The 23,437-nt window shown below is 54.5% G+C and overlaps 2 protein-coding genes across 3 annotated transcripts; one reads left to right on the top strand and one right to left on the bottom strand.

Moving 5' to 3' along the window:
* The first annotated feature begins 634 nt into the window (after positions 1-634).
* ANGPTL6 (angiopoietin like 6) lies at positions 635-8,504 on the top strand. 2 transcript variants are annotated; one of them, XM_045589192.1, is made up of 7 exons: positions 635-775; positions 1,887-1,973; positions 4,659-5,235; positions 6,403-6,577; positions 7,089-7,276; positions 7,352-7,622; positions 8,098-8,504. In XM_045589192.1, the coding sequence occupies exons 3-7, from the start codon at positions 4,666-4,668 to the stop codon at positions 8,286-8,288; spliced, it is 1,395 nt and encodes a 464-aa protein (XP_045445148.1). In that variant the 5' UTR covers positions 635-775; positions 1,887-1,973; positions 4,659-4,665; the 3' UTR covers positions 8,289-8,504. The 2 variants fall into 2 exon arrangements, with proteins under 2 accessions (XP_045445148.1, XP_036315308.2); XM_036459415.2 differs by lacking the exon at positions 635-775 and having other exon boundaries at positions 1,798-1,973.
* SHFL (shiftless antiviral inhibitor of ribosomal frameshifting) lies at positions 8,467-13,250 on the bottom strand. The gene is made up of 8 exons (XM_036459423.2): positions 13,093-13,250; positions 12,467-12,590; positions 12,221-12,270; positions 10,362-10,400; positions 10,020-10,169; positions 9,470-9,573; positions 9,182-9,336; positions 8,467-8,757 (listed from the first exon to the last, which is right to left on the bottom strand). The coding sequence occupies exons 1-8, from the start codon at positions 13,111-13,113 to the stop codon at positions 8,540-8,542; spliced, it is 861 nt and encodes a 286-aa protein (XP_036315316.1). The 5' UTR covers positions 13,114-13,250; the 3' UTR covers positions 8,467-8,539.
* Between the last annotated feature and the right edge of the window lie 10,187 nt (positions 13,251-23,437).

Below are 23,437 nucleotides of genomic sequence, written 5' to 3'. Positions count from 1 at the left end.
CTGAGGGCCAGCTGTCTCCTCCCCAGAGAGTCTTGCCTGCGAACTGGCTGAGGATGGAAACTCCACATCACCTCTGGAAACTCCAAGCAATTCGGCGCTTGGTGAAAAATTCATCACCGGTTTCCGCTCAAAGCCCCAGTCTTGGCCTCAGGCCTCTGGCTTCTTCCCCAGAATCTTGGGGTGAGGGGGAGGGATGCCCCCCAACATCTCTCTCTGTCCCATTTGCTTCCTTTCCCATCTGCCTTCCCTCCCCCATTTGCCTTCCTTCTTCCTCTGTCTCCCCCTCCCCAATTCTTCCCCCTCTTTGTCTCCTCCTCCCCACCGCTGTCTCCTCCCTGACTCTCCCTCTTCCCCAACTTTGTTTCTGCCATCAATTCTCTCTTTCATTATTTCTAAGTTTCCATCTTTCTCCTCTCTCTCTGTCCCTAATCCCATTTCTCTCCTATCCTCTCTCTCCAGACTCCCCATTTCCCCCATGTCTCTCCCCTTCCCTGGCTTTCACACTCCCTTATGTCAGCCTCTCTGTCACTTAGGAGGTTTTTTTCTCTCTCTGCTGCCAATGGGGGAAACTGGAAGGGGCTGCGGGTGGGGGGCCCAGTCCAGGCTGGAGCCCAGCTTGGCAGCCTCTCTTACATCTGGGAGGACCATTTCCTCTTTCAGCCCGGGAGTCCACTTGGGTTGCGAGTTGAGGACAGTAGGAACGCGGGAAAGGCTGCTGGTGGAGGAGGCCTCCGCACAGGCTGCGGATCCCAGACCTGTGCTCTGGAGGCTCCGCGTGAGTCTTTCTGTTCCCCGGAAAAATGGCTGTATGATCGCTGCTGCCTGTTTCTGTCCCTGCATGACTTGCCCAGCGTGAGGATGTGACAGTGTGTGTGTGTGTGTGGGGGGGGACAATGGAAACATGTGCACTATGGTGTGGGTGGGGGCACGTATGTGTATCACTTTATAACCAGAGCACACTGATCTGCATCTCTGTGCTTGTCAGTGTGTGGCCTCGTGTACCTGGGTGAGTATGTATGTGTCTGGCACACAGGTACAGACAGGATCAGTCCGCAGGACCTTTCCCTTTACGTTGTGATGTGTGTGTGTGTGTGTGTGTGTGTGTGTGTATGTGTGTGAACATATTTTGAACACTGCTGCCTGAATCTGTGCCATGTTTCCAGTCATGTCTCTGGCAAAAGGCGTCTGTGTATACACGGGCCAGGCAAATACCCACCCACACACACACACACAGATTCTGTCTATTTTTGCTGCTTCGTGCAGCGGCCTGCATGTCTTGGGATGTGCACAAGGGTGTGTGTGACTGTCGTGATATATGTGTGCACGTTTTGGAGTCAAGCTACTGGGCCAGATTCCGCTGTGGGTCCTTTTGGTCTGTGGGGCCGGGCCGTGAGCAAGTCACTCACCCTCTCTGAGGCTCAGTTTTCCCTGTTGCAAAATGGGGCTGCCCACAGAAGCCCGCTCAGGTTGCAAGGGTTAAATGAGATGAGAGGTGCAAAGAGTTTAGAGCCAGGCCTCAGGCACAGCAGGTGCCCCTGCAGAGGTTGGCCGTGGTCCTTTTCTGTGCGTGTGCGTGTGTCTGTGTCTGATGCTGGATCTTCCCGGCTTCCTGGGGCCTGCAGCCTCCCACGCTCTGTGTCCTGCTAACGGGGGGAATGTCCAGGCCACTGACCTGTGTTATCCGGCTCTGGTGGCCTGGGCAGGAGGGTCTGGCAATTCGGCCTCAATTCTCATGCGGAAAATGCTAAATATTTACAGTTTGAGCTCCTGGGCTCAGCATCACAGCTCTAGTCCCAGGCTCTGATGGGGGGGCTGGTAAGGGTTGGGGGGTTACCAAGTCTCCTCCTCCCTGCTCTCCCACTGGCCTCTTCCCTTCCCCTGCTCAGAGGCCCCCGCTGGACCCTTGGCTCCTCCTCTGACTTCTGTGCCTGCCACGGGCCTCCTCGCTGGATTCCGGATCTTGGTTGTGAGAGGTGAGAGGGCAGGAGGGTGGCAGGGCCGGTGGAGGCTGATTCTGTCCTGGGGGGAACCCGGTCGGCTCCTTGGCTGGAGGCTTCCCAGGCCTCCTCCTCCCCTCAGGCCGAGATGCTGGTAGGCAGTGGGTGGTACACACTCTAGCTCCAGAGAAGGCAGTCCTTTTCTGTAGAGTGGGGCCTGGTGTCTTTGGGGGGAGGGGGGAGAGAAGGAGGCTGTGGGGCTAGGAGAGGACCCTGCTCCCTGCTCTGCCCTTGGAAGCTCCTGCTTGATGTGTAAGTTTATTTTATTTTTAAAAATATATTTTTATTGATTTTTTTTTTTTTTTTACAGAGAGGAAGGGAGAGGGATGGAGAGTTAGAAACATCGATGAGAGAGAATCATCGATCAGCTGCCTCTTGCACCCCCCCCCCACTGGGGATATGCCCGCAACCAAGGTACATGCCCTTGACAGGAATCGAACCCGGGACCTTGCAGTCCCCAAGCCGACGCTCTATCCATTGAGCCAAACCGGTCCCTATTTTTAAAAATATTTTTTTATTGATTTTTTTTTTTTTTTTTTTACAGAGAGGAAGGGAGAGGGATGGAGAGTTAGAAACATAAGTGAGAGAGAAACATTGATCAGCTGCCTCCTGGGCACCCCCTATTGGGGATGTGCCCGCAACTAATGTACGTGCCCTTGACCGGAATCGAACCTGGGACCCTTCAGTCCACAGGCCGATGCTCCATCCACTGAGCCAAACCGGTCAGGGCTTGATGTGTAAGTTTAGTGGAGAATGGGCCTTTTCCCAGCCCAGAGCCCCTCCTGGGTCTCACCAGTTAGGGTAAAACCCAGGTCCTCCTGGAGGTTCTCAGGGTGCTGCTCACATCCCCCCTCACCTCTCAATGCTTCCTTCCTTCCACTCCCCCCCCCCCCCCCCCCCCGTTCCAGCCACACAGCCTCCCTGCTGTTCCTTGGGCGTACCACGCCAGCCCCCACCTCAGGGCTTTTGCACTGCTGTTCCCTTTGCCTAAATGCTCTGTCCCTTCTCTCTCTTCCTTCAGGTCTTCATTCAAGTGTCATCTTCTCTCTAAATAGAGGCCCGGCCCTTCTATTTAAAACACCACCCCAGCCCCTTCCCTGCTTGAGGTTCCTTCTAAGCACTTACCACCCACTGACCTATCCATCCACCGTCCATTTTCCCAACCAGGAAGTCAAGTTCACGAGGACAGGGAATTTTGCCTGTGTTGGTCATGCCTGTGTCCCCATCGCTTGGAACGGCTCCTGGCACACAATGGGTGCTCAAGGAGTGTTTGCTGAATGTGTGGATGAGGCAGTGGGTGTGACGATAAAGACCATGGGACATGTGCCTATGTGGCCACCGGGAAGTGGGGGTCAGGTCAGGGTAGAACTTAGTACAGATAGGGGTGACGTGTGGATACGTGAGATGTGTTCTGGGTTGGCACGTGCACACGGGAGTCATGTGTGTCCCCACCTCAGAGGCTGTGAACCCAGGAATGAAGGCAATGGGGCCTGTGAGTGGACCTACAGGGGCAGAGGTAGGTGGCTACAAGTTTACAACCTTGTATACTTGTAGAGGACGCTCAGAGGAGGTCACCTGTGTAAACTGGGGAACACCTGGGGGACGCAGCAGACGTGGGGCATGTGGATGTTGGGGTGTGGGTGTGGCACCAGGCAGTTCTGATGAGGACATGGGGAAGGGGGTGTCCTGAACTGGACTGAGTCAGTGAGACTTGCCCCTCACCCCACCTCACCTCCTTCCAACCATGCTTCCTCTCTTCAGCTCCAGCCTCCTGAGGTTCCTTTAGTACGTCAGGCGTGACCCAGCCTCAGGGCCTTTGCACATGCTGTTCCCCCTGCCAGGGCTGCTCTTCTCCCTGAGACATCCCCATGGCTTCCTCCTTCAGGACTTTGTTCAGACGTCACCTCTCCAGCAGGCCTTCCCTCCTTTCAGATGGCCTCACGTCTCTCTGATCTTTAACTACCTTTAGCACTTAGTGCTATCTAAAACACCTTATTTAAAAAAAATATATTTTATTGATTTTTCACAGGGAGGAAGGGAGAGGGATAGAAAGCTAGAAACATTGACCAGCTGCCTCCTGCACCCTCCACCCCTGGGATGTGCCTTGATCAGAATTGAACCCGGGACCCCTGAGTCCACAGACTGACACTCTATCCATTGAGCAAACTGGTTTCGGCTTTTATTGATTTTTTATAGAGAGGAAGGGAGAGGGAGAGTTAGAAACATCGATCAGCTGCCTCCTGCACACAAGGTACATGCCCTTGGCCGGAATCCAATCTGGGACCCTTGAGTCCGCCGGCGGACACTCTATCCACTGAGCCAAACCGGTTAGGGCTAAAACACCTTATTAATCTCATACTTTATTTTGTCCCTTACACACCAGGCAGGAATTTTATTTTGTTTCCGATCATGTTCCCAGCGCCTTGCACTGAGGCTGGCACATAGTAGGCACTAGGGAATGCTCGTTGGCCGGGACCCCACTGTTAGCCTCCAGCCTTAGGGTGGGAGGACGGAGGTAGGTCTGCGTGGACCCGGAACCACGCAGGTGTACACACACTGCATTGGGAGCAGTCCGATTTGGCCCGGCCTGAGAGCTGGGGGTCGGGTCTGGGTTCCCGGGGTGCCTCCCTCTCCTTCCCCGTTTGTCCTCTCTGCCTGCAGGTCCGCCATGGGGGCACCGGGGCTGCGCGCGCTGCAGCTGCTGCTCCTGCTGGGCGCGTCCTGGGCGCGGGCGGGCGCCCCGCGCTGCACCTACACCTTCGTGCTGCCCCAGCAGAAGTTCACGGGCGCCGTGTGCTGGAGCGGGCCGGCGGCCGCGCGCCCGGCCCCGGAGGCCGCCAACGCCAGCGAGGTGGCGGCGCTGCGCGCGCGCGTGGGCCGGCACGAGGCGCTGCTGCGCGAGCTCCATCGGCGCGCGGCGGCGGACGGCGAGGTGGCGGGCGAGGTGCGCGCGCTGCGCAAGGAGAGCCGCGGCCTGGGCGCGCGCCTGGGCCAGCTGCGCGCGCAGCTGCAGCACGAGGCGGGCCCCGGGGCGGGGGCGGGGGCGGAGCCCGGGGCCGCGCTGGCCCTGCTCGGCGAGCGCGTGCTCAACGCCTCCGCCGAGGCGCAGCGCGCGGCCGCGCGCTTCCACCAGCTGGACGTCCAGTTCCGCGAGCTGGCCCGGCTCGTCAGCCAGCAGAGCGGCCTCATCGCCCGCCTGGAGCGCCTGTGCCCCGGGGGCGCGGGCGGGCAGCAGCAGGTAACCCTCGCGGTTCCCCCGCAGCCACTTCCTGGGCGTGTTAGCCTGGCAGATGGGCCTCCTGCAACCCCAGGGTCTCTCTCTTTCTCTCTCTTTTTAAAATATGTTTTATTGATTTTTTTTTTTTACAGAGAGGAAGAGAGAGGGATAGAAAAATAGAAACATCTATGTGAGAGAAACATCCATCAGCTGCCTCTTGCACACCCCCTACTGGGGATGTGCCCGCAACCAGTGTACATGCCCTTGACCGGAATTGAACCTGGGACCTTTTAGTCTGCAAGCCGATGCTCTATCCACAGAACCAAACCAGTTTCGGCCCCACAGTCTCTTATCTGCAGTTCCCAAACCCGAAAAGTTCCAAAGCCCAGATTCCTACATTTCCTCCTAGAATCCTATGGATCAAAAAACCGCAACGGGTGGCTAAAGTCTTGACTCATCCACTTCACATGAATAGCCTTAGAATGCTTCAGTCAAGCACATTATGTGGATCAAGACCAAAGACCCACGTTGTGGAGGTGTTCTGTAATATTACAATACCGGCTGTATGTTTCTGTCCTTAACTCCTGCCATATTATTCTGAATTCTGGAACGTGTCTGGCCCTGATTTTTAAAAAAATATATTTTATTGATTTTGTACAGAGAGGAAGGGAGATAGAGAGTTAGAAACATCGATGAGAGAGAGTCATCGATCAGCCACCTCTTGCACACCCCCTACTGGGGATATGCCCGCAACCAAGGTACATGCCTTTGACTGGAATCAAACCCGGGACCCTTCAGTTCCCAAGCCGAAGCTCTATCCATTGAGCCAAACCGGTTTCGGCTGGCCCTGGGTTTTGAATAAGAAAGAGATTGTGGCTCTGGGACAGTCCCTACCGTACAGGGTTGTTGGAAGCATTCAGCAAGTTATTACTCATTGTTGCAGGCACTCATTATTTCCACTTGAAAGAAAAGGATTTGGAGGCACGGATGGGTTAAGCCGTGCCCACCAGAGCAGGAATTTAAGCCCAATTCTGTCTGTCCTTGACAGCTAGAATTGGGCATTTAGGGCAGTTCAATTCCTGCCCCTGCCTGACCTCCTACCCATGGGGATGCTGAGAGATTGAGATTGAGGAGCCCAAGGTGGCCTGGGCTGAGGGTTGATGCGATCACGATTCTCTGGTCACCCAGGTCCTGCCACCGCCCCTGGTGCCCGTGGTTCCAGTCAGTCTGGTGGGTGGCACCGGCGACAACAGCAGGTTAAACCCAGCCCCAGAGTCCCAGAGTGACCAGACCCCGAGACAGCAGGGGCCCTTGGCCTTTCCCTTACCTGCAGGGCACCCAGCTGTCCCCACCAAGCCAGCAGGTAAGATGAGGGCAGGGCTGTCGGGGGTGTGATGAGCCAGGTTTTAATGGTATATTCCTCTCACGGCGAGAGGACAGAAGGAAATACGTTTAATCCTGGTGGCTGAACCAGGAGTTGAGGCTCTTACTCTGATAACACCCAGAATTCTTACTCTGGCATGAAAACAGGAAAGAAGGCACTTTTATTTTAATGAGGGGCCGGGGAACTTAAGACTGCTACTTTGGTGAGAATTTGAGCTGGCTCAGAGGGCCGTGTTCAGGACTCTTATTCTGGTGAGGAAACCATTTTGCCAAGATTTAAGAACTCCGGGATCTACGTGTGCTGTAGTGAGAGAAGAGTCCCTCAGTCTTACTCAGGTAAGGAAATTGGGACTGGAGCACTTTTTCTGGAGAGAGAATGGAAGAGAAAAATCTGCTATTCTGGTGAAGGGACCTGTGCAAGTTAGGACTCTTATTCCCATAAGGGGTTGGTCGGTCCAGGCTGTACTGACCCCACATCTCTGTGCCCACAGGCCCATGGCGAGATTGTGCAGAGGCACAGCAGGCAGGCCATGGGCAGAGTGGAGTGTATGAGCTGCGACTGGGCCGGCACGTGGTGTCAGCGTGGTGCGAGCAGCAGCTGGAGGGTGGAGGCTGGACTGTGATCCAGAGGCGGCAAGATGGCTCAGTTAACTTTTTCACTACCTGGCAGCACTACAAGGTGAGCGCAGGCAGGTAGGGGCAAGGCTGGGCAGGGAAGGGGGACCTGCTCCTAACCTCCTGCCTCCCCTGCCAGGCGGGCTTCGGGCAGCCTGATGGGGAATACTGGCTGGGCCTTGAACCTGTGCACCAGCTGACCAGCCGTGGGGACAATGAGCTCCTGGTGCTCCTGGAGGACTGGGGAGGCCGTGGTGCACGTGCCCACTACGACGGTTTCTCCTTGGAGCCTGAGAGCGACCACTACCGCCTGCGGCTTGGCCAGTACCATGGAGATGCGGGAGACTCTCTTTCCTGGCACAACGACAAGCCTTTCAGCACCGTGGATAGGGACCGAGACTCCTATTCTGGTAAGGAGCTCTTACTGGAGTGTGGGGGGGATGGAGGGAAGGGGTAGGCGGGGAATAAGGAAGATGGTACTTCTAGTCAAAGAATGGAAGGGATGGGTAAGATTTCTCTCTGGTAAGGGTATGCAAGAGAACAGAGGACAGGACTCCTGGTGAAAGGCAGAGCAAGCATGTGGGGAGTGTGGGGGCAGTGTATGAGAGCTAGGACTCTTATTCTAGAAAGAAAGTAGGTGGTTTTTTTTTTTGGTCTCCCCCCCCCCCCTGGTAAAGGAATGGGAGGTAGAGATCCTAGTTTGCAGAAGAGATAGGAAAAGTGTGACTTGTACTTTGGTAAGGGGATAGGGAAGGAAGGAAGGCCATTACTCTGAAGAGGAAAGTGGTGGTGGTGATGGGGATGCCTGGTTAAAGCCTTGCACTAGTGGGGTACTGGTAGAAGCTTTTATTATGGCGAGCGGACATGGACTCTCTCTCCCCTCAGGTAACTGTGCCCTGTACCACCGGGGAGGCTGGTGGTACCATGCCTGTGCCCACTCCAACCTCAATGGGGTGTGGCACCACGGTGGCCACTACCGCAACCGCTACCAGGACGGCGTCTACTGGGCTGAGTTTAGAGGCGGGGCTTACTCTCTCAAGAAGGCAGCCATGCTGATCCGGCCCCCGAAGCCCTGACCGTCTGTCCCCGAGGGGATGTCCGTCCCGGCCACACCTCCTTCGTGGTTCCGTGTGAGCCACGCCCCACAGACCTTCCCACTGTGGACCTGCTCCCCAGGACCCTGGAAGTAGGACCCAGGACCCCCCTGCCAACTTCTCCAACCCACATGGCTCCCCAAGGGCACGTAGATCGCGGTTTGAGCTCATATTTTATAACAACACAAAATGTCTACAGACTGTGTCTGGTTTGCATCCACACCTGGTACAGGTCACTCCCGGTGCCCACCCTCCTCCTCCTCTTCCTCCTCCTCCTTCAGGTCCTCCAGGATGAGGTTGTCCAGGTCTTCTAGGAGGCTCCCCTGGCTCAGGCAGGTGCCCACCGTGGAGCCGCTGCTGATGTGGGGGTCGCTGGGGTACAGGACTTTGGGCAGGTGGTTCTGCTGCCGGCTCTTGGGGTGTGCGCAGGATGTCCCAGGCACGTGCGGCTCTGGGGAGGGAGGGGTGCTGAGGTCCCGGAGCTTGAGGTCACATGAGACTCTGGGGTCAAGGGGGCCGAGGCCAAGGGGGCTCTGGGGAGGGAAGGGACTGAGGATACAGGAAACTCAGACGTAAAAGTCACAGGTGTCAAAGCCACAGAGCCCCAGGGACCTGGGCTTCGCCTGAGACTTCAGAAGACAAAACAGGAACCAAGAATACAGAGCCTCCAGGGGCAAGACCGTGGGAGGCGGCTGGTGCAATGGGAGGCCATAGAGACGCAGGGCGCCAGAGAAGACAGGGAAGAAGGGGCTGATGCCATGGGAAGTGGCCAGGGGGACTGAGACCTTGGTACTTAAGAACCCCAGAAGTTGATGTCCTAGAAGTAAAAGCCAAGTAGACTACCCAGAGGCGGGGGAGGCCACGCGGGCCCTTACCTCGCCGGTTGAAGCAGTCGGCAGCCGAGCAGGAGTGGGTGTGGGTGCTGCGGTGATCCGTGTCCCGGCCCCGGCGCGGGGGGAGGATCCGTGTCGGATACACCGGAAAGCCACACCCGTAACAAGGGGATGGGGACCCCATCTGAGCCCAGCCCCTGTGGACAGGCAGGGCCATGAGGGTCTGAGGGTGAGGGAGAAGCTGAGCTGCAGTGGGGCCAGGGCAGGGAGGGATGGCTGGGGTGGGGCAGGGCTGAGGGGTGGGGTGGGGTGGGGGGTCAGCACCCTCACCGGAAGTTGTGCCCGCACTTGGGGCAGTGGAACTCAGCCACACCCCACATCTTGTCCGGGGGTACTGGCTCATAGCGCTTTCGGCACCTCCTGCACCGAGACACCTGTGGGTGTGGAGAAGGGTGCAGGCTTTCTCTCGGAAGAGAACCCTGGGAGCCTGATATTGGCCACAGTGGGAATATTTACACCATGGAAATTGGTAAACGCTACAAATCTAGGGTCCATCCCAGGCCTACGCTTCAAGAGTTGGTCCCGAAGCATTTACCAGGAGCACATCATTGGTTGTGTGTGTGTGTGTGTGTGTGTGTGTGTGTGGGTGTTCAGAAGCCAGATTTGGGGTTGTGGTCTCAGAGTCAGCTTTGATTTCTGTGGCAGCTGTCCAACTGGGGAGTCAGAGCTCCGGGGTAAGGGCTGGAGGTAAGAAGTCCAGCTCGGGGTTGGGAATTGGGGACGAGCTCTCAGAGGCTGAACATTTGAAGTCAGAGCTTTGGCTACCGAGGGTGGGGGACACGACAGAGTCCAGGTGTCCAGGCCCCGGCTGGGTTATCACCTCCTTCCGCTGAGGCACACGGCGCCACCAGACGTGGTCACAGGAGGAGCAGGCAAACTGCCGGTCCTCGGCGGGGATAAGGTCTTCCTGTGCGTGCTGGAACATGCGCAGGTTGGCTTTCGTCAGCGGCAGGAGGGAGGTGGCCACTGCCTGTGGAATGGAGGGGGGGAGGGGGGGCGGTGGTGAGCACGAGAGGGTGGTCACCCCTCCTCCACCAACATAAACGTAGGTCAGTTCTGCTATCCCGACAGGTGGGCACCCTCGTGCCCCTAGGATGTCCCTCTCCCCCCACCATGGATGTCCTCCTGCTCCCCCTCCCCCATTCCCAGATACCAGACTCACCTGGATGTCTTGGTCCTGCTTCATGTCCTCTGGCGGGTCCTGGGTGGAGATACCAGGGGCAGAGGCTGGGGATTCGGCGGCTCAGGCCTCTTTTGACTTGTGTGTTGGGGGAGGGTCCCGGCCCCATATAAGAAGAGAGTGCCCCTAACTCATAAGGAGCTGGCTGAGCAGCCGTCACTGAGAGCCAGGTGCATGGCCCCAGCTATCCTCACATAGTTTTTAAAAAATATATATTTTATTGATTTTTTACAGAGAGGAATGGAGATAGAGAGCTAGAAACGATGATGAGAGAGAAACATCGACCAGCTGCCTCTTGCACACCCCCTACCGGGGATGTGCCCACAACCAAGGTACATGCCCTTGACTGGAATCGAACCTGGGACCCTTCAGTCCACAGACCGACGCTCTATCACTGAGCCAAACTGGTTTCGGCATCCTCACGCAATTCTTGAGAGGTGCATACTTGTTACCCTCATTGTTCAGATGGGGAAACTGAGGCCCAGAGCCAGGAGAGAGCGTGCCTGAGGTCACCCTGAGAGAATGCAGTGAGGCAGGCCTGGACCCCGTGCTCCCATCCCACTCCCGAATGCCACGCACTCGGCACAGGGACGGGTGGCCTCTCTGAGGCCCTGCTGCTTCAGGCTGAGCATTCCAGCTCCGGATTCAGACAGAAGCAGGTGCCACCCCCCCTGGCTCCATTACTTTTGGCGGCGGTGGGAATGTGACGCCACAAGCCACCCCCCTGCGTCCCTAACGAGGACATCTCAGAGCTCAGACGCTGACTCTGGGTGCTTGGGGTTCAAATCCCAGCTGCCACCTGCGTGCTGCGTAATCCTGGCCAGTGATGTCATCCCTCTGTGTCTCCGTTTCCTTATCCGTAAAAAAACGACAATAAATAATAGGGCCTGTCTCCTGGGGCCACTGTGGCAATGAAATGAGTCAACTGGTAAAATTCCTGGAGTCCTGCTGCAAGGGATGTGCTCAATCAATGCTACTCTTTGCTATTATTATTTAAAAATAGGTATTTAATGACTTTAGAGAGAGGGAGAGGGAGAGAAACATTGATGTGAGAGAGAAATATCAATCGGTTGCCTCCCGTACACACCCCAACTGGGGACGGAACCTGGGCATGTGCCCTGACTGGGACTTGAACTGGAGACCTCTTGGTGCACAGGGCAACGCTCAGTCAACTGAGCCGCACCAGCCAGGCTCGTTGCCATTATTTTCTATCATAACTCTTTATAGGTACAGATGCAAGAATATAATACATATTTTATTATATCTTTAACAACTCTAAGCTGGGCCTTTCAGGCCGGCAAAATCCACAGCTACCAAAGCCATCCACAGGGCAAAGTGGCCATGATGTCCCTGTGCCTCAAAGCCTTTCATTCATTCACTCACTCATTCATTCACTCAACACGTGAGCTTCTCTGCCCCTCTCTTGCCCCATCTGCTGCTCATCCCAGCCTGTTTGCGTTCCTTCGCTCAGCCAGTCCGTCTTCCAGGAAGACGGATTCTGACCCCTCCATTTCCAGCACTAGTCTCCAGCCTTAAAGAGGTGGCAATACTTCCTCCCCCTCCCGCCCCCCTTCCAGGAAGCTCCCCCTGGCCCTAGGCCCTCTATGATGACACTAACTTAATCCTGGCTCCGGTCACTGCCTAGTTTCCTGTTTCCCCCCCTCACCTCCCCAGGTACCATCAGCGTGTAATGAACATCTTCTGTTTGCACGCTCCCTGCAACTGGGGAGTGAATGTGGTTGGACCATGAGCAGTGACGTGGCAGTGCACTGAGGGGCGCGGGGCTCCCCTGTTCTCCCTCCCCGGTTACCCTGTCCTTCCAGGAGAGGGAGGCAGTTTACCTGGGCCGCCAGGTCCTTACTCAGTTCCTGTCCATCTTTCTGCTTTACTCCTGGTGGGGAGAGGACGTGTGAATGGAGGACCCTTGAAAGATCTCCTGGGAGTTTGAGGTCCCCAGACCCTCCCCAAGGGAGGATCTCAGGGCCTCTTTCCACCTTCCTCAGACCATGCAACCCCTACCCCCGCGGGGAATCCCCACCAGGCGTGGGAGGGGGGACCCCGGCCCGCCCGCCCGCCCGCTCGCTCACCGTACACGATGGAGCGGCCCACTCCAGTGTGGTCGCTGCCAAATTTCCTCATCAGAGTCCCCGCCTTCCTGGAGGAGACCTTCCCGTGAAACTTCTCCCGGAGGCGCCGGACGCTCTTCTCCAGCTGGGGTGGGGACAGGGGGGCGCCGATGGGGCGAGGAGGGGAACCACTGCCCTTCTCCCCCACTGCCAGGCATCCTTCTCCCGGCCTGAACTTGACCCTTAGTTTTGGCCTCCGCACCTCCCATCTCCATCCTCCATGGCATTTCCTGGAAAAAGCCAAAGTCCCCACTGGACACTGGGGGAGGGTGGTGCGCACTGGGGCAAGCTTCCCAGGCTCCAGAGGGAGGCCAGCCAGGTGTCCCCTGGCCTTTGACCCTTGACCCTGTGGCCCCCGCTTTCCGTCGAGGAGGCCTCATGCCGCTCTGGGGGGGAGAGGGGGACGTCCCTCTCCTTCCTGACGGGGGTGGGGAGTGGGGACGCGCGCCGGCCGGCGAGGAAAGGTCTGGGGTTCCGGATGGAGCCCTCCCGCCCCCCGGGACGTGCGAAGCCCCCTCCGCAGCGGCCGCGGTCCCCCTTCCTCGGCATCCTGCGCGGGCCCCGGCCCAGCCGCCGTCATCCCCTACCTCCACGCCTTCCTGGGACATGGTGGCGGCCGCGCCGGGGCCGGTGCCCGGTGCCGCGGGTCCGCACTGCGCGCTCGCTCCGCGCCCCCCCGCAGGGACCAGCCCGGTCCAGGGCGCGCAGGGCAGGGGGCGGGGCTCCGGGCGGCCCCGCCCTCCCTGCCTTTCGCTTTCGATGGGGGGTGGGGGGGAGGATGAAGCGCGGGCCCCGCCCCAGCCCCGGCCCGGCCCCGGCCCGCCTCTGCTCCTGCGCCCCACACCCCGCGCGGCTGGGTCTGCGCCCTGCGGCGGCGGGGTGCGCGGACCCGGGGCTCCGGGCTGGGGAGGCGGCGCGGCCTCGGCGGCCGGTCACATGGCCCCGCGCTGCGCGGGGGCCCGCGTCTCACGTCCCCCGTGGGGCGGGGCCGGGCCCCACGGCCGCGGCGGATGGGCGCGCCCCCGCCCCTCGAGGTCTGGGTCCCTCAGTTTCCCCCCCATCAATCAGGCGTTAATGAGGACCTGGACCCACACCTCTTTCTCGAGTCACTGGCCAGGTTCCCTCTACACCTCAGTGTGCCCCCCTGTGAAATGGGGATGATCATACTGATGACTACAGCTGAAACCGGTTTGGCTCAGTGGCTGGAGCGTAGGCCTGGGGACTGAAAGGTCCCAGGTTTGATTCCGGTCAAGGGCATGTGCCTTGGTTGCGGGCACATCCCTAGTGGGGGTTGTGCAAGAGGCAGCTGATGGATGATTCTCTCTCATCAACATTTCTAGCTCTCTATCCCTCTCTCTTCCTCTAAGAAAATCAATAAAATGTATTAAAAAAAAATAAAAGAATGACTACTACATCCTACGTGTGTGTGTGTGTGTGTGTGTGTGTGTGTGTGTGTATTTGCCAGGATTTGAGACTCCGGGTAGAGAGCCCTGGGATGCAAACCAGTGGGCGCACTAGCCCCTGGGCTCCCTCCGCTGCGGGCCCTGAGGCCCAGGCCGTGGGTGTGGGGGAGGTGCTTGTGGAAAGCAGCTGGTCCCAGCCGGCGGCAGCAATGCAAGCCCCCGGGGTTTGCATTGTAAATCTGAAGGTGGAGGCCGCCTGGGTCCAAGCTGATTCTAACCCACTCAGCACAGGGGGCTGGAGGGGCCGTTAGGACAGGCTCTGGCCCAGCTTCCAGGTGGCAGGGATGGCTTCCTGGAGGAGGGGACGGCGTGAGGGTTGAGGTTTTAGCTTAGGTGAGGCATAGAGTGTGGAAGATGAAGCAGCTGGTGCAAAGACACCGGAATCAAGAGAGAGAGGGTCTGGTGGTGCTTTAGGCCAGGGCTTCTCAACCTCCTCTCCGAGGAGGCTAAAAGGGCCAATTCCAATGCAACCCTGATATTTGGGGCCAGTGACCTGAATCCAAACCAGCAAGCTCAGTGCACATTCAAGGTATCCCAGATACATTCCCGATAGCCTATAATTAAGTCACTACCTCTGCCAGGGACTGGTCTTGCAGAACCAGGTACAGAGGCCATGGGGCTGTGGACAGGCACTGCCCAGAGGGAGGGGAGGGTTATTCACGCTGACGCCAGGCCAGGCCATCAGATAGGGCCTGGAGACCCCCAACACCGGGGGGCCTTCTTGCAAGGCCCGCGAAGACCGGAAGCATAATCCCTTATGTCTCCCCCAAGGACCACAGCTATAAGGGAGGGCCCCATGCTTGTTCCTTCACTCAGATTTGGAAGGCTGTTTCCTGAGTCCGGCATATTAAACAGTGCCCCCCCCCCCCTTTCTCTCTCTCTCTCTCTCTCTCTCTCTCTCTCTCTCAGAAACGTCCTTGGTTTTCTTTGGTTTTCTGCAGTATCACCAGTGACATTTCGGGCTGGAGAGTTATTTGTGCTGGAGCCTGTTCTGTGCCCTGTAGCATGTTGACCAGCATCCCTGGCCTCCACCGTTAGATGTCAGGGGCACCCCTCCCCCAGGGGTTGACAACTAAAAATGTCTCCAGACAATGCCAGATTGGGGGGGGGGGGAGAGAAGGGGGATAGGGAGAGGGCAGGGGGACGGAAGATAATTGCATTAGGATAAATGATTCTAAATGTTTTTCCCAATTGTGCACCCCTATCAGTAAAAAGTGTTGAAGCTTCACCTCCAGGTGGGTATTTCCTTATAAATAATATACAAGTACAGTTATACCAATAACTTCTGTAGATTATATTCTATAATATTATATTACATAAAGACATTCTTTAGCAAACAAACAAAAAAATGAGATGAAAAAAAAGCTACTCTGCCCTAGCTGGTTTGACTCAGTGGATAGAGTGTTCGCCTGTGGACTGAAGGGTTCTGGGTTCAATTCCAGTCAAGGGCATATGCCCAGGTTGTGGGCTCGGTCCCCAGTGTGGGGCGTGCAGGGGTCAGTCCAATCTATGAATCTCATCATTGATGTTTCTCTCTTCCTCTGTGAAATCAATAAAAAAGTATATATATTTAAAAAAAATATATTCTATTGCTTTTTTACAGAGAGGAAGGGAGAAGGATAGAGAGCTAGAAACATCAATGAGAGAGAAACATTGGCCAGCTGCCTCCTGCACACCTCCTACTGGGGATGTGCCCACAACCAAGGTACATGCCCTTGATTGGAATCGAACCCAGGACCCTTTAGTCTGCAGGCTGATGCTCTATCCATCGAGCCAGACTGCTCAGGGCAATAAAGATATATTTTAAAAAATAGCTACACTAATGTTTTCTGCTTCATCCCCAGAGCCTTGTGGTGTGGAGACAAATAGTTCATGGTTCTTTGTGGCTGACGGTGGGATTTTAGGCCGGGATGGAGGCCCGTGGGTTGTACGGAGGACCTGTTTTTTTTTGTTTTTTTTTTTTTTTTTTTTTTTTTTTTTTTTTTATTTTGTACAGAGAGGAAGGGAGAGATAAAGAGTTAGAAACATCGATGAGAGAGAGTCATTGATCAGCTGCCTCTTGCACACCCCCCACTGGGGATATGCCCGCAACCAAGGCACATGCCCCTGACCGGAATCGAACCCGGGACCCTTCAGTCCCCAAGTCGACGCTCTATCCACTGAGCCAAACCGGTCTCGGCGGACCTGGGGTTTTTAACCAGAGGGAAGTGGGAGACACCGAGGGGCTTTCCCGTTATAGTTGCCAATTACTACAATACTTACCCAATGGAGGGGGAGGTCGCGGCTACATCCCGTCCCCTGGTTAGGGTGGACATCTAGTGGGCAGGAAACAGGCGGGAGACTGATCTAACTATGACAAGAATCAGGAATGTTAGGTTCTCATAATAATGGCCACTGACCATATTGAGTGCTTACTCTGTGCCAGGCACTGCCTCAGGTACTGTGGGCAGAGCATGGAACAAAAGAAAGAGCTGGCATTCTAGCAGAGAGCGACAAGAAACAAATACACAACAGGACAGGAGATAAGTGCTAGGGTGAAACATGAACTGAGGCAGGGAGAAAGGGGGTCTGGGAAGGCGGTGGGACATGCCATCTGAGGGAAGACCTGAAGGAAGTGGGGAGAGGGAAGGACATTTCCAGACAAAGCCCACAGCAAGTGCAAAGGCCCTGGGGCGGGAGCATGGGGCTATTATTAGCGGTTGCAGGGTGTAGTCTTTATTGCTGCATAACAAATCCCCCCTACAGTTTTCATGGGCTAGGAATCTAGGAGCATCTTTGCTGAGCTTTTCTGGCTCAAGGTCTCTCACAGGGCTGCAATCCAGGTGTCTTTGGGGGCTGCAGTCCTCCAAAGGTTGTGGGCTCCTAGGTGGCCTATCACATGGTTGACAGTTGAATGTTGATTTGCTGATTGTTGGTGGAATGAATGCCTTAATTTCCCCCTCCTCCTCCTCCTCCTTCTCCTCCTCCTCCTCCTCCTCCTCCTCCTCCTCCTCCTCCTCCTTCTCCTCCTCCTCTTCCTCCTCCTCCTTCTCCTTCTTCTTTTAAAAGATATGCTCTGAGAGGAAGGGAGAGGGAGAGATAGAAACATCAATGATGAGAGAGAATCATTCATCACCTGCCTCCTGCACACCCCCTACTGGGGAATCAAGCCCATAACCCAGGCATATGCCCTTGACTGGAATCAAACCTGCGACCCTTCAGTCCGCAGGCTGACGCTCTATCCACTGAGCCAAGCTGGCTAGGGCAATTTCTCCCTTCTTGAGATGCTTGGGCATACTCCCACCTTGGCAGTGGGCCTCCCCAGAGCAAATGATCCAAAAGAAGGAAAACCAGGTGAAAGATGTATCTTTTAAAATTTTTCTTTTCTTTCTTAAAATATATTTTTAATGATTTCAGAGAGGAAGGGAGAGGGAGAGAGAGACAGAAACATCAATGATGAGAGAGAATCATTGATTGGCTGCCTCCTGCACGCCCCCTATTTGGAAGTGAGCCCACAACCCCGGCACAGGTATGTGCCCTTCACTGGGATCGAACCCTGATCCTTCAGTCCACAGGCTGGCACTCTAGCCACTTAGCAAACCGCTAGGGCAAAAGTAGCTTCTTTTTATAACATAGCCTGGGAAGTTACATTGTTTCACCTTCTGAACTCTAAAATTGAGTCACTAGATTCAGCCTCCCACCCTCCCATCCTCCCACCCTCATATCCTCCGGATCGGATCGGAACACAAGGCCGGCAAGGGAGCAGCTCAGGCTGTCAGCCTCAGGCACTGACTTGGGGGGAGGAGGGTGAGAGCTGATCTGGAAGGACAAACAGAATAGCATTGTAACAAACACGAAAAGCAAACATACCGAGTGATCACAAGGGGGCGCTGCCTACCCGCCAATAATTCTGTTTGAGATTTGGGGCCATCTTGGCCTGGCCAGATGTGGCTTGTTTGTGCAGTGGTGTGAGCATTACGGCATTTTATCCTTTGTCTTTATAAAAAGGTGTGGAAAGGAAGAAAACGGATAGCTGATAACAGTGATAATAAGTGTAGCCCACGGCTGAAACCGGTTTGGCTCAGTGGATAGAGCGTCGGCTTGGGGACTGAAAGGTCCCAGGTTCGCTTCCGGTCAAGGGCATGTACCAGTAGGGGGTGCGCAAGAGGCAGCTGATTGATGATTCTCTGTCATCGATGTTTCTAACTCTCTATCCCTCTCTCTTCTCTGCAAAAAAATCAATAAAATATATTAAACAAAAAGAAGGGTAGCCTCTGACACTTTAGTATAATTGAAACACAGCTGCAGCCTATTGAGCCATCCATTGTGAAGCAATGAAGCACACTAACATCCATCTTGGATAAAAAACTGCTGTTTTAAATTTTAACCCTGCTCTTCTGGCTTCTGTAAACATTTGCTTGCTTCAACAACAGGGTGGTTATTTTGACCTCCATTTCCAGAACGAGACCTGGAAACTCACATAAATCACCCCATTTTATTGCCAGCCCCGTTGTGGCTCCACAGAGTTCGTTCTCATGTGCCTGAGAACCAGCACCGTAAAATGGCTTTCTTTGACTCAGTGGCTCCAGGAGCTGAAACTATAGGTAACCTTTAGAGATTAATAACTTGGCTCAATTTCACTTCTGAAAAACTGCTTTTGCAAGATAATCCCACATTCCACTGTGTAGCAGGATGTGGTTTTCGCCTTTGTAAGCTTGCTACTGCCCTCACTCGGGGCTGCGAGATTTGGAGAGCCAATGCCCCTTTGCAGCCGCTGGCTTTAGAATTAAAGAGACTCCTTGATTTGATTTCGAGACTGAAACATCCTTTGTTCGACTCTCAGGGTACACTACAACAACTCATTCATTTTTGTTTTTGTTTTTAAAATATTTTCACCAATTTTAGAGAGGAAGGAAGAGGGATAGAGAGAAACACCAATGACGAGAATCATTGATTGGCTGCCTCCCGCACACCCCCTCTGGGGATCGAGCCTGCAACCCAGGCATGTGCCCTTGGTCGGAATCGAACCCGGAACCCTTCAGTCAACAGGCGGATGCTCTATCCATTGAGCCAAACAAGCCAGGGCTATTTAAAAAAAAAATTTTTTTTTATTGATTTCAGAGAGGAAGGGAGAGGGAGAGAAAACTAGAAACATCAGTCATGAGAGAGAAGCATTGATTGGCTGCCTCCTGCATGCCTCCTACGGGTAGATTAAGCCCACAACCTGGGCACGTGCCCTTAACCGGAATCGAACTCAGGAGCCTTCAGTTCGTAGGCCAATTCTCTGTCCACTGAGCCAAACCAGTTAGGGCTACTCATGAATCTGACAGACATGTATCGAGTGCTTCTGATGGGGAGGGCTTGGTGCCCGGCACCATTTCTGCCTTTCCAGAGTCATGATCGTAATGGGAAAGGGAAATATGAAGCAGATAATATTGCAAGCAGTTATTTAATTATATTTACGGCATCTTCCCCGCTTCCCAAACGGAGAGGTCCATGAGAAAGGATCACACATGGGAACCTGACCTGAGTAGGGGGGTCAGGGGGGGCTTCATTGGGGAGGTGCTTCTTGAGCTGAATCCTAAAACTTTCTGAAACACTGTGCCAAGTGTTTTAAACTATGCATCTCCTCTGGTCCCATAGCAACACTACGAAGCTGGTCATCCTATAGAATACCAGCCTAATATGCTAAGTGTCCCACCATTCATTGGACCGTTCCATCAGTTGCCAGCCCCGTTGATGATGCGCACTGACCACCAGGGGGCAGACACTCCAAACGGTAGGTTAGCTTGCTGCTCGGGTCTGGCTGATCAGGATTTGGGGAGATGGGCTGGACACACCCTGGAGCCCTCCCATGGTCCCTCTCTGGCCCGGATTGTGCACAGGTGGGGTCCCTTTGCTTGGCTCCACCCTTTCGCAATCCGGGACCCCTTGGGGGATGTCAGAGAGCTGGTTTCAGCCCAATCCCCCTGCAGGCCAGGCCGAAGGACCCCACTGGGCCTCTAGTATTATTACAAATGGAAAAACAGTGGGGGCTTCTTCTTCTAATTGCAATAATCTGCTCAAGGGGTGAACAGGAGCTGCCTAAGTGAAGGGTTCAGGGAAGAGGGAGCAGCATGTGCAAAGGTCCTGAGGTGGGGAGGGATTTGGCTTATGCAGGAAGCTGGAGGTCAGTGTGATTGGGGAGAAAGGAGAGAGGAGGGAGGTAAGGCTCTTGCCAAAAGCAGCAAATCTTGACCTGAAAGCAAATCTTCAGCTGAACTCCCTAAGCTGGTGACCATTTGTTTAATTACGGGGGAAGTGGACACAGTTGGGGCGTGTGTGTGTGTGTGTGTGTGTGTGCTGTTTGCAATCTAGTCAGTTCTCCTGAATTTGACCAAATGAAGACATTGGGAGTGGCCAGCAATGGGGGTGTGGGAAATAGACAATCTCCAAAGGGTTGGCAAAGCCTTTGGAGAGGCAACTTGGCCAAACCTACGAAGGCATCCTTGCGGAACTAACCACCTCTTTCACTTTCTGTGTTCTGACGCTCCGGCAGCTGGGCCTTGCCAGCCTTGGGGGCACGGTCCCTCCCTGGGCACCATAAGCCCCCTGTGGGCATTTCTGCATGTGGGTCTCCACACCGCCTGTCCTCTCCACACTGCATATTTCTCTAGCAACTGAATTATTTTCAGCAACACACTTCCATCACTTTTGTAATTAGAAGCAAAATATACAGTGTGATAAATCCAATTTTTTTTAATAATATGTATGAAACCCTGGCAATAGAACTTTTAAAAAATATATATATTTTATTGATTTTTTACAGAGAGGAAGGAAGGATAGAGAGTTAGAAACATCGATCAGCCGCCTCCTGCACACCCCTCACCGGGGATGTGCCCGCAACCAAGGTACATGCCCTTGACAGGAATCGAACCTGGGACTTTTCAGTCCGCAGACCGACGCTCTATCCACTGAGCCAAACCGGTTTCGGCTAGAACTTTTTTTTTGTTTGTTTTGTGTTTTGATTTTGGTTTTGTAAAATATAACTTTAATTTTATTTAAGAGAGAGGAAGTGGGGAGAGAGAGAGCAACATCCATATGAGAGAGAAACATTGATTGGTTACCTCCACATGAGCCCTGATGAGAGATCCAGCCTGAGACCTGGGAATGTTCCCTGATGGAGAATTGGACCCACCACCTCTCGGTGCACGGAGCTCGGAAACGTGTCTTTGACAATTACCGCTATGAGGTAATTCGGGATTTCATAATTTGCGTAGTGCTCGGTAAACAGATCGCCTTTACCACCCGGGGATCTGTTGTTTGAGTTTTGCGCAATCAGCTTCAAACGCATTTCCAGGAACGCATTCTGGGCGGAAGTTGGGTAACTCGTCTGGGGCTCTGCTCACGTGAATTCGGTGAGTGGAGGAATCACAGTAGCTCAACCTCCCGAGTGTCCCCCGGGTTCGCTGGGTGCCAGGCGGACTGGGTGCCTGGGCTTGAGCCGGTCAAGCCTTCTCTCTTAGGCGCCGCTGCCCCTTCTACGGAGGAGGAACCCCAGCGTCAGTGATGCAGCACCCTGTGCCGGGCACCAGGTGGCGCAGCCCGCTGGGTGCAATGGCCCTTCACACGGAAACTGAAGATGAGAAACACGAAGGTCCAGGGGTGCCTTTGGGACCAGGCAGCCTGGGGTTGAGGCAAGTGCTGGCTCTTTGAGCAAGTTCCTGAGCTCCCCGGGCCTCCGTGTTGCCATCTGAGGCGGGAATAGGGTTGCTGTGAGGGTGTCGGGATCTGATATGGAGAAACCACGTAGGCCTGTGCCGTCCGACGGGGGAGCCATTGGCATCTGGGCCTTTGCAACGTGGCAGGTCTTTTTAAAAAAATATATATTTTATTGAGTTTTTACAGAGAGGATTGGAGAGGGACAGAGAGTTAGAAACATCGATGAGACAGAAACATCAATCAGCTGCCTCCTGCACACCTCCTACTGGGGATGTGCCCGCAACCAAGGTACATGCCCTTGACTGGAATCGAACCTGGGACTTTTCAGTCCGCAGACCGACGCTCTACCACTGAGCCAAACCGGTTAGGGCACAACGTGGCAGGGCTTAGCCCAGATGTGCTGCTAGTGTCACATGCACACTGCATTTAGGAGATGTCAAACAGTACACCAAGGACCTGTGTTTTCTTTTTGTGCTCTTAATCCTCAGCTAAGGATATTTTTTCCATTGCTTTTCAGAGAGAGTGGAAGGGAAGGAAGCAGAAGAGAAAGAGAGAAAGAGAGAAACTGATGTAAGAGAGATACATCAACTGGTTGGCTCCTGTATGTACCCTGACCTGCAGTACAGGTACGTGCCCTTGACTGGGGATCGAGCCCCGGACTCTTCGGTGCATGGGCTGGTGCTCTAACCACTGAGCACCACCAGCCAGGGTTCACGGTTAAACTTTGACCCTATAGTCCAGAAAGCTGGCAGGAAAGGTACTGGGAGCTCGCGCCCCGCAAAACAAGACAGCAGGATGCTTTGCCTTTTCCTCCCTGATTGCAAAAGTCAAACATTACAAAATGTTTGATTTAGAAAAGGAAATGTGTGTACACAGGAAAAGAAAACCTTAAGTTATGGTTCTGCCAGTAACCCTAGGGCCCAGGGGACACAGGACGGGGGAGAAAACAGTGGACAGCTCTGTTCCTGAGGAGGAAGGAAGGTGGGGGCACATCCTCTTTCCTGTATCTCTCCCTTCGGGGGAATTCTTTTGCTAGAATTTCTTCACGTATTCTTTTTTTAAAAAAAAATATTTTATTGTTTTTTTACAGAGAGAAAGGGAGAGAGATAGAGAGCTAGAAAGGTCGATGAGGGAGAAACATCAACCAGCTGCCTCTTGCACACCCCCTTACCGGGGATGTGCCCGCAACCAACGTACATGCCCTTGACTGGAATCGAACCTGGGACCTTTCAGTCTGCAGACCGACGCTCTACTGCTGAGCCAAACCGGTTTCGGCTATAGATACAATTTAATGGGGATTAGCCCTAGCCAGTTTGGCTCAGTGGATAGAGAGTCGGCCTGCAGACTGAAAGGTCCCAGGTTCGATTCCGGTCAAGGGCATGTACATTGGTTGCGGGCACATCCCCAGTAGGGGGTGTGCAAGAAGCAGCTGGTCGATGTTTCTCTCTCATCGATGTTTCTAGCTCTCTCTCTCTCTCCCTTCCTCTCTGTAAAATATCAATAAAATATATTTTAAAAATTGTATCTATATTCATCCCAGTTTTTCCTTAAACTACTGATTTTTCTGCCTGATTTCATGATAATGCTATCCAAAGGAAAACAGCAGCTTTAAAATATGCCCAGGTGTCTGAGCAGGCAGGTTTGGGATCAGAAGAGGATCGGGGTTGCTGGGCACTCCATTTCAGGGCCTTTCTTTGCCTTCTCATTTGCAAAGTGGGAGAAATAGCAGGCTCTCCCCCCCCCCCCCCCCCGCCCCAACCCCATCTCATGGAGCTGCTGGGAGAAGAAA

This window comes from Pipistrellus kuhlii, unplaced genomic scaffold (assembly GCF_014108245.1).
Source record: "Pipistrellus kuhlii isolate mPipKuh1 unplaced genomic scaffold, mPipKuh1.p scaffold_m20_p_30, whole genome shotgun sequence".
NCBI classification, from domain to species: Eukaryota; Metazoa; Chordata; class Mammalia; order Chiroptera; family Vespertilionidae; genus Pipistrellus; species Pipistrellus kuhlii.
This window is presented reverse-complemented; position numbering and strand designations above follow the sequence as displayed.